The 10,052-nt window shown below is 40.4% G+C and overlaps 1 protein-coding gene, 1 non-coding gene and 1 pseudogene across 2 annotated transcripts; 2 read left to right on the top strand and 1 right to left on the bottom strand.

The window, feature by feature from the left end:
• Window positions 1-1,539: 1,539 nt before the first annotated feature.
• LOC125197602 (small nucleolar RNA R24) lies at window positions 1,540-1,631 on the bottom strand. Its single transcript, XR_007172138.1, has one exon. It is a non-coding gene; the product is annotated as a small nucleolar RNA R24 (small nucleolar RNA).
• Window positions 1,632-4,604: 2,973 nt separating this feature from the next.
• LOC148929330 (uncharacterized) lies at window positions 4,605-5,200 on the top strand (annotated as a pseudogene).
• A 2,090-nt stretch (window positions 5,201-7,290) lies between these two features.
• Window positions 7,291-10,020, top strand: LOC125195674 (NADH dehydrogenase [ubiquinone] iron-sulfur protein 7, mitochondrial-like). Its single transcript, XM_048093820.2, has 2 exons — window positions 7,291-7,837; window positions 9,463-10,020. The coding sequence occupies exons 1-2, from the start codon at window positions 7,422-7,424 to the stop codon at window positions 9,695-9,697; spliced, it is 651 nt and encodes a 216-aa protein (XP_047949777.1). The 5' UTR covers window positions 7,291-7,421; the 3' UTR covers window positions 9,698-10,020.
• Window positions 10,021-10,052: the final 32 nt, after the last annotated feature.

Here is a 10,052-nt window from a genome sequence, read left to right as displayed (position 1 = left end):
AATTATTACCAATATTATAAATTATCCAAATCGGTGACAGAATTTATATATTGAAAATTTTCTAAACCAATATTTACTATATAATACTAGCCCATACACCGACTCCATCATAAAAATACCATATATATATATATATATATATATATTGATAGATTTTCCATCCAATATACTCCCTCCATCCCATTAAATATGCAACATTTGCTTTTCAAAACAAGATTTTATATAGTGTTATTCTGTGAGTTAATAAAGAGAACGTAAAGTAAAAGAGAAGAAAAAAGGTGGAAAGTATTATTTTTTATTTTTAGCTGGACAGATTAAAAAGAAAAACGTTTCATTTCTAATAGAATAGGTAGAATATATACTAATAAAATACTAGCCCATTATAAGTTCATCTAATTGAAATATTAATATTTTAGTAATTATATATATCAAGATTAGATATGAATATTAGAAAGAATTACTTTGCTGTTGTAATAAACTATCGAAATCGGTGAGAGAATTTTGATCTGAATATTATATTTATATGTATGAATAGTAGTATGAGTTTCTTTTGAGGGACTTCATAAGTTAAATAAGTAATTTATCCTATTAACAGTGTATCAACTCTTATGATAGTTACTGGAGCAATTTTTAGAGCATACAGTATGAATTATTTTTCATATTAACATAACCTTTAAAATTTATTTGGCCAAACAATGGGGTTCATCATTAATCACAAAGCAGGCCCGACAGTCGCATCGTTGTACGTTTGATGATGTTTTCTTACGTTTGCAAGAAGCGTGCAATAATTAAAATTCGCTTATAAGATACTCTACATATGTCAAAATAAGTCGACCGCAATGTTAATTTGAATAAGTAGCGACTTAAATATATGATCAAATACATAATATTAGCTTATAAACTCTTTATTATTAACTGCAAAAATAATAAATTCAAACGGATCACGCAAATGTAAACTCAGCCCAACCTAGCTTATTCAAGTAGAATTTAGCAATAGACCGACATTGGTGAATACACATTAACAATTTAAAATTAATAAAGTTAAATTTTCAATTTTTTATTATTAATTTAATACAACTACATTGGCTTCCCTTGTCATCCCACCCAACTCACTTCATCGAAAGCCGCCTATCACATCCCAACGTGCATATTCTGGTAATCATTTGTTGTATTTGGCTTAAGCTTTTTTTAGTCCCCTAATTGTGAGATATTTGGGAATCTTACAAAGAGATTTATAAGGTTTCGATTACTATTAGATAGTATTTGCCATTTGGGTTTCTTGGAAAGAGATTAAAAAGAGTGTATAAAGCATCAAGTTTAAATGGAAAATTAGTTATATTTTGAAAATCAATTACTAGTAATAAAATTTGTGCATTTTTCAAATCTAAAACTAAAAGTAACTTATTAGTACCACCCGAAAAAAAACTGAATAGGAAAATTAGTTGCGGCATGAAGACTATCTAAATTTAAATTGAACGTTTTTAAACAAAGATTCAGTGTCTTAACAATAGGTTTGAGGCGTTAAAGAAAATTTTGAATTAAGCTCAGAAGCCAAGCGTAACAAATGGATTGCATCGAGGCAACAACACAAAGTTGCTACCTCTTACGTGTTAGCATCTCATCACAGCAAATAATCAAATGAATTGCAGTCGATATGAAAAAATTTAGCTACCGCAAATTTGAAGACAAGCTGTGAAATAAAGAGCTCATCTCCAATCGTGATAGGTAGCTGAATTTCGGCACTATGCAAAAGGTGGTTTGTCGTTGAAATTCAATACAAACAACCCGTGTCTGACTCAAATGCCTTCTCCAATCCAAATTAGGCAAAACTAAAACAAAAGAATCCATAATTTGGAAAATGACACCGGTTTATTGTATCAAAAAACAACTGAAAATTAGGGTTTCATGGATCTTCAAACCGGGTGAATTAATTTAGGCTCCAAGCGGCAGACGGATTGCCATAGGAAATAGGCACCTGCTGCTGACTCGAAATGGAGCCATCGCCAAATAAAAAGACGAATCGAAGAGATTCACAAAGTTTGATAATTGAACGTAACTCACCGTTAAAAATCTCCCTAAATAATGGAGTAGAGGATTCAGCCGCCATTGAGGTTGAGTGAGATATGAATTTCACGGTGAATGGGTGGGAATATATAGTGGAAGATTAGGGCATAAATGAAATTTTGCCGCAAAGGACATTACTTTAGGCTTATTTGCATATGGCGCCTATGAAGTATTCTTTCCCTACACTTCATTTTCTAGTGCTTAAACTTAAACAAATTAAGTTTAAAAGTTAAAACCCAACTCGAATATCCGATCCCAAGTAAATCTATACAATATATAAAAGGGGAGTTTTAGAAATTAATTTAAAAAATTATATTAAATTAAAATCTAAGTGGAGTGAGTGAGAGTTTTTACAGTGAAAGTGGTTTTATAATGAAAGTGTAAACGTGAGAATTCAAAATTGAGATCATTTATCATAATTTTCTAAAAATAGCAGTAAATTAAAAGTAGTGAACAATTAGAGCATCCGCAATGGTCGGCTAGCGACCGGCTAGCCGATTCGTCGCGTTGGCCGATCGGCTAGCCGAACCATTGCAATCGGCCAGCGCAAAATCGGCGAGCGGATCGGCGTGGGCTCGCCGATCGCTCGTCGCTGGCCGAAACGCTAGCCGATCGGCTAGCCGCCATTGTGGAGGCCCGATAGGCCAGCGCCGATTTTCGATTTTTTTTTTTTTTTTTAAATCATATATAAACGAGATTTTCGTTTCATTTTCATTTGCACCACTTGTTTTAACGAGTTTTCTCTCTCTCTAACTTTCTGTTCAAGAGCATCATCGAGTGATGGATCACAACAACGAGTCCAGTCCGGCGACGAGCGGCTCTCAGACTCCCACAGTACCCGTGGGATCTGGATGGGGGCAGATGGGCCCGGGATTTAACATCCCTTGGAATCAGATGATGGGGATGATGGCTGGTGCGCCGGGGGGGGGCGATGGGGGGGAACCAGGGGGGTATGCCGTGGGGGATGCCGGGCGGCGGGCAGGGGAGCGGCGGGCAGTCAGCGCCCGGGTGGGGGGGTATGCCCCAGATGCAGCAGCAGATGATGCTGTAGCAGATGATGGGGATGATGTGGCCGGGGGGGATGCCGCACGGTATGCATCCCGGGATGCCGGGGGGGGGGGGTGCAGGGGTCACCGGGAAGGGACGCGGTATATCGGCCCTCGCTTGATTTTTTGCCGGCTTCGTCTCACACGTCGACCCCGGTGGAGACGCAGTTCTCTGGCGATGACCTTCTGTCATTGCATGATATGGGGATCGATCTCGGGGACGATGATACTCCCGTTCGAGCGATGCCGGCCGCGCCGAGGAAGAAGACGAGGAGGAAGGGGAAGGGCAAGGCGGTCGGCGAGTCATCGCAGCGCACTGCCACTGGCCGGAGGAAGTGGACGGAGGATGAGTACGCCGCGGTGGCCAAGGGGTGGTTGGAGGTGTGCGACGATCCACTGGTTGCGAACAACCAGCGGGTCGTCAACATGTGGGCGAAGATCAGGGCTGCCTATAAGAACCACTGCCCGCACGGGAAGGACTTCAGCAACGAGGAGGTCCGGAAGGGGTGGGAGCGCACCAGGGCCGTGGTGGGCCGTTTTGCGAATTTGTACGCCAACGCCCTCCGTCAGCTCAGAAGTGGGCAGACTGAGGACGACGCCCGGAGGACAGCCGCGAGTCAGTTCCCCTTGGAGGGGAAGTATAAGGAGTTCACCTTCTGGGAGTGCTTCTTGTTGCTGAAGGACTCGGAGAAGTTCCGGGCGGGGTGCGACGCTGGGTGGCCGAAGAAGCAGCGACTTAACTATAGCGGCGACTACAGCGGCAGCAGCGGCGGATCCCACGACCTCCCCCCGGATGCTGAGGAGTTTCCATCCCCTCCTTCATTTACTGGTCGCCCCCGCCCGGTTGGACAGAAGCGGGCGCAGCGGGCTGCGAGGGGCGGATCCCCCCTATCGCCCCGCGAGGTCCAGTCCTCCGCCCTCCCAGCCGCCCCACTCGAGTACACTCTCCATTCGCGTAACCAAACGCGGGCTCAGATGTTACAGGTCTTCCGAGAGTGGAAGAACGCCACTGACCCCACGGAGAAGAGGTTTCTTTACGAGATGCTCGAGAGCATGCGTGCTGATTTAGAGATCGCGAGGTCACGGTTGGGGGTTTCCGACGTGGCCTCAGATACCACGGGTGGCGGCAGCGGCGGCGGCGACGAGGAGGACGACGGCGACGGCGATGAGGAGTAGAGAGTGGCGGGGCTCGGGTGTTGAAGCCCTTTTTTTAAAAAAAAAAATCATGTACTTTTTTTTTAATGGAATGAATTATTTTTCCCGTATATGTGTCGTAAATTTAATTCCGTATATCGCAATTTTAATTCCGTAAATGTAGTATATTTTGAATTATTTTTATTGCGGCTGACCTAAATCTGACGTGGCAGGTGGTTTTTTTAGTATTGCTGACGTGGCAAAGGAGAGAATGGCTGGCCTATGCACCATTCCGGATTCTCTTATAAATAAATATTTTAAAATTATTGTTCTGCGTGTGTGTGGTACAGTTTTTCATCAATGAAGCTGCAAATTAGCACAGAGAAATATTTGAACAAAATCCCCAATTCGATCAATGGCAAAATCCTATTCCAAACCCTCCACCATTACATCAAGAAGCCAGAAGCCATGGGAGTACACCGGTCCCGCCGCCCACCCTAAATACCAACACGCCATCCCCTAGGCGACGGAATACCAGATTTACTGTCCCGCCATCGTGCCCAACTCTCTCCACGAAACTGTTTACGACATCAAGTATTTTAGCCGAGCGCCGCAACCGCCCCCCATTAAGTGCACATTATTGAAGAAGGCTGACGTGGAGCGGATGAAGAAGGAAAAGACGTTCGATCTGAGTGAGTTCCCACAGCCCTGCTTGACTGCGAAGGTTATCGAGGACAAAAATGCCGTCGGCGGCGGATACCAAAATTAGAATGCTGGTATGGATTTTTTTTTCTTTTATTTGTATATCTACCTGGAACAAATATTTTGCCTATTTGTGTTGAGATGAAGAATTGATTCATTAAGATTAGTTGAAAATGGATGCTATGTCTCCTGTTATGGATCATGATTATGATTTATTTGCTGATGTGTTGATGATATGGAGATCGTTGTTTGGATACGAATCTTAATTATGTTGTATGTGTTCATATAAGTTGGTCTTGCACGATATGCATCCTGTTTTTTTTTTAAGGTTAACAAACAATATAACCATATCAATAGGTAGCCAAAGCCGTGCTTAAGTTTTTTATTTTTTATTTTTTATCAAAAATTGGATTCTCCAACTATGCTTATCCTTAAAATATTTGCTATATTAGGAGAAGTTTGTGCACAACACATGCGTGATACTAGTTAAAATTTAAAATTCAAGTTTAATTTTTTTTTGACATTTGGTTAAGTTCGTGTGAAGTTTTTTACAAATTTCCGTTCGTTTTGAAGAGTCAATGAAATCATCGTCTTAAAATTTCTTTAATTTATTAAACTCTGTTAATTGTATGTCTACATTTATCTTTAACTATACTTAATAATACAGTCCACTTGTAATATACTATATAACATAAGCCCAAATCTATTGAGAGATTATTGAAAAAAGGTATTCCATCGGCCTCTAAGAGCAACTCCAAGGGAGAGGGTAAATGGAGAGGTAAAGAGAAATAACTACCATTTTTACCTCTTCTTCATAAAATTTCATGCTCCAAGGGAAAGGGTATTTGAGGAGGTATTATACTCCCTCTGTCCCATTAAAAATGCAACGTTTTCCTTTTTTGATTGTCCCATTAAAAATGAAACGTTTCCTAAAATGGAAACAACTCTATCTCTACTTTTTCATCTCTCTTACTTTACTCTCTCTTCATTCACTCACAAAACAACACTACATAAAATCTCGTGCCGATTTCCAAATGTTGCATTTTAAGTGGGACGGAGGGAGTACTTTTTTTTATTTTGAAGAGGTATCTTTACCTCTTCTTGATAGAAAAGGTATAAAGTTAGTTATTTTATTTGTTTTTTGAATTTACCTTCTTTCCTTGGAGTCCATTACTTTTTAAGAAGGTATAATAACCTTTTTGAGGAGGTAAATGAGAAATATACCTTCTCAATATACCTTTCCCCCTTGGAGATGCTCTAAAAAAATGTGCACTTTCTATTTTGACTCATAAAAATATGGGTCTTTCCATTTATAGAAAGTTGTCATCAACTCATTACTCATGTACATCAATTTATTTACAACGTATACTACAATGACTCACTATTACAACTCATTAAACACTAATTAATGACATTTTTTAGCCTAGATAAAGGTGGATAGTGCGGCTTCTCCATCGGCTTCCCTCCGTTTTGTAGTGTGGATTGCTTAAACAACTAAATCGATATAGAAGTTGTCGACCTGACTAAAACCAATTGTTCCCTATGGTTTTAGGTGGAAAAGAAGTCCATGAAAATTTGATGGATTGCACCAACACAATTAGGATTTAGGTGTCGTTTACCTTTTATACCCTCCGAAGTCTCAGTTGTCATTATCTCCTTTCCTTCGGCGTCAAGCGGAACCACCATTGTTTCGTCGTTAATTTGAAGTCGGTGCTCGGTGTGGTGTTCCACGTCATGTGAACAAGGGCGCAAAGTCGTCGTGCTGATATTCAACGACGGCTCCATGCTAACGTCCCCGAATTAGTATGTGAGGTTGATGATGATGAGGAAATCAATAAGGCTTCTTCTCCTCTTTGGCGTCGAATTCATTTTTGGATGAAGTAATGAGGATAGATTTAGTAATTCAGAAAATATGTGAGGATATGAACGTCGTTCTAAAAGAAATACACTTTTACAAACCATAATGGCAGTTTATTAACTTCAGCTTCTACCACTTTATAAAACATAGGTTTAAAAATGAATTAAACCTCATTAATCTACTCGGCTTATCTATTTCTTAAACCCATCATGAATTTTTCGCCCACTCTACAAAACAGGTCCTAAGAATAATGTAGGTCTTACTTTTCATTAGCACTAATTTAGTTATCATTCTTTTTATCTCACTCACTACTAGTTGTGTATTACTCTCGTGTGTCAAATTTTGAGCACTACATTCTAATTAGAATTGGAAATTGCAACTAGAAAGATTAGGTATAGAAGAATTAACGAATTGAGGTTTAAATTTTATGAGAGAATTTTGATCAATTCATAAATATTAAGTACTCCAGTATAGGGAGAAAAAAAAAAAAAAAAACAGAAAAATTCATACTCATCAACGAATTTAATCCCTGATAGTATTTCTCAAATCTATCTTCCTCAATTTATTTCTATACATATTCAAATCGGAAGAACAGGTGCACCAAGGAAAGGGGAAAAATGGCTCAATTAGCCAGAAATGCAGCTCGTCTACTCCCTCGGACGGCGCCGTTTAACCACCGCGCAGCCCTAGCTTCGATCCACACCACCACCCCCTCTCTCGCCGCAGCTTCCTCCTCCACGCCGACGCCGTACTCGCCCTCCCTCCCACCGACGGGCTCCTCGCCGCCGGGGATGTCCAAGGCGGCGGAATTCGTCATCTCGAAGGTCGATGATCTCATGAACTATGTCCGCCGCGGCTCCATCTGGCCGATGACGTTCGGCCTGGCCTGCTGCGCCGTCGAGATGATGCACACCGGCGCCGCGCGCTACGATTTGGATCGCTTTGGGATTATATTCCGCCCGAGCCCTAGGCAGTCCGATTGCATGATTGTCGCCGGCACTCTCACGAATAAGATGGCTCCTGCGCTCCGCAAGTAAGGTTTCTGTGATCGTAGGGGTTTCCCCTAATTTCATTGGTGAAACATTTGATATGTTCGTGTGTGCGCGTTTTGCTGACATGCTATTACTTTTTCTTCTTATTGCTGTTGATAAGTTTGATTCGTGATTGTTAATACGGATTTAGCTATTTTCTGCGTCTACACCATTTCCCCTTTCCGAGTTTGTTGAGGTAATGACCTAAAATCGCCTCTATAGTCAGCGATGCCCATTGCATAGTTCTACTTGATTATGAGGAGATGTGGATTATCACTGTTTCTTTTTCTCAAAGCTTGTTCCAAGAAAATGGTGATGTTTGTAATGGACCCAGGAAAGTTGGAATGCCTTCTAACTTGGTTAGTTTTGGGGGATTAGGTTGTGAATAGCACTTTATCAAAAACTCTCTGGGTAAATCTCACATTTTGTGCCGTTCTCTTAATGTGGTTCAGAGAAGTGAAAAATATTTTGAAAATACTGCATTCTGTTTTTAAGTATTTCCAATATAATGGATTGCAAAAGGCATGGAGCAGTGCTTTTGCAAGAAATGGGGGATAGTATATGTTGCAAGGTGGCAGTTAGTAGCAATAGAATACATTTGACTGTTAGATGAATCTAATATTTTATCTATATCCATTGGTTGATCCTAGTATTTGGTTGCTTAGGACGTAGGTTTCTTTGCCTTGATATTAAGGATGATATAATCTTTAGGAGGATGGGGGCAGCTCACGCTCCGCTTGAAGTTGGAACTCTATTCGTCATCTTCTTTCCCTTTGTATATTTACATAATATTGGATTGACCCGTTTCATTTGGTTAATGGGTTGGGAGCTGTCTGATATTTTATGTGATTTGTGCAGTTCCTCTAGTATATATCTCTGTTACACTCTAACTAAGTGCTGAAAGAGTGCTGTGGGGACCTTATTAGGCTATTTAGAACCCTAAGATCCTATGTCTTATTTGACCTCTCAACTTTCAAGGCTTATTCAACACCTGTTAAGGTTTTGCATCCTCAACCCGGAGACTCATGATTTAGGACCACACATTACTCCATCCTATATATTGCAAATTATTTTGTTAAGTTGTTATTTTAGTTTTACAGAAAACTGGTTATCAAATTGGAATGTTGGATGTTATTGAGTGATGATTGAGTACGAGCCACACGACTAAAATATGATGGCTTTGCCCACATAGGTTCAAATCCAACATGTGGAATTTTTAATACAAGCCTATGCCACAGGTGATCTTGATCGATGCTGCTCGAGCTGGCTCAAGCTTCAGTCATGTGACTCAAGCCCTTTTGAGTCTAAAACATCACTCACTTTGAGTTAGTCTTAAGACTTGTCACGGTCAGACAGTTACACATTCAAAGCTCAACCATTCTAGTTTTAAGACCTATTTCGACCCAAATAGGATTAGCAGTCTTATTACAAAAATAATCAGTCTGAATCTTCTTATAATTAGACTCTCTTGTCCTGTGTGATTAGAGATGTGCAGTTATGATGAACTTTTGATATATGGTCTATTTTCTGCATATCTTAATTTTTGTTGAGTGATGATATACTCGATGGTGTCTTATAATTGTAAAGATTAAAATCTATTGGCCACTTGTGCTAATTGTCTATACAGAGTCTATGACCAGATGCCTGAGCCACGGTGGGTAATCTCTATGGGAAGCTGTGCAAACGGTGGTGGTTACTACCACTACTCGTACTCTGTTGTCCGAGGTTGTGATAGGATTGTCCCTGTTGATATCTACGTACCTGGCTGTCCACCCACTGCCGAGGCCCTCCTCTATGGACTACTCCAGTTGCAGAAGAAGATCAACAGGCGTAGAGATTTCTATCACTGGTGGACCAAATAAACACAGCTTCAGTTTGCATCTGTGGATGTGTGCTTGTGCAAGGTTATATGGAACATTGTAGCTTTCTCAAAAATAAATGCCATCGCAAGGGAGAGACGTAATCGGGTGTCACCGGTATCTGTCCCTTGCAAAAACTCACTCTTGACTTTTTACGTTGTTTGAGATTTATACTCTTTTGTGATGTCAACATCTAGTGAGAACCAACCTTCATTGGTCATGTCTGTACTCTGTATTAATTTCAAGTAAGGATACTTCATTATGCGTCATGTAATTTGATACGCATAACACATTGAAAATTGAGTATTGCTTTTAACTTTAAGAAAGGTGTGAAAGTCTCATGAATTTATGATGAATA

This window comes from Salvia hispanica, chromosome 4 (assembly GCF_029641045.1).
Source record: "Salvia hispanica isolate PSC_SH4W2 chromosome 4, Shi_PSC_v1, whole genome shotgun sequence".
Taxonomy (NCBI): domain Eukaryota; kingdom Viridiplantae; phylum Streptophyta; class Magnoliopsida; order Lamiales; family Lamiaceae; genus Salvia; species Salvia hispanica.
This window is presented reverse-complemented; position numbering and strand designations above follow the sequence as displayed.

Coding starts and splice junctions, on each gene's coding strand:
- LOC125195674 (XM_048093820.2), top strand. CDS start 7,422: ATGGCTCAATTAGCCAGAAATGCAGCTCGTCTACTCCCTCGGACGGCG. Junction 7,838..9,462: donor ATGGCTCCTGCGCTCCGCAA/GTAAGGTTTCTG, acceptor TTGTCTATACAG/AGTCTATGACCAGATGCCTG.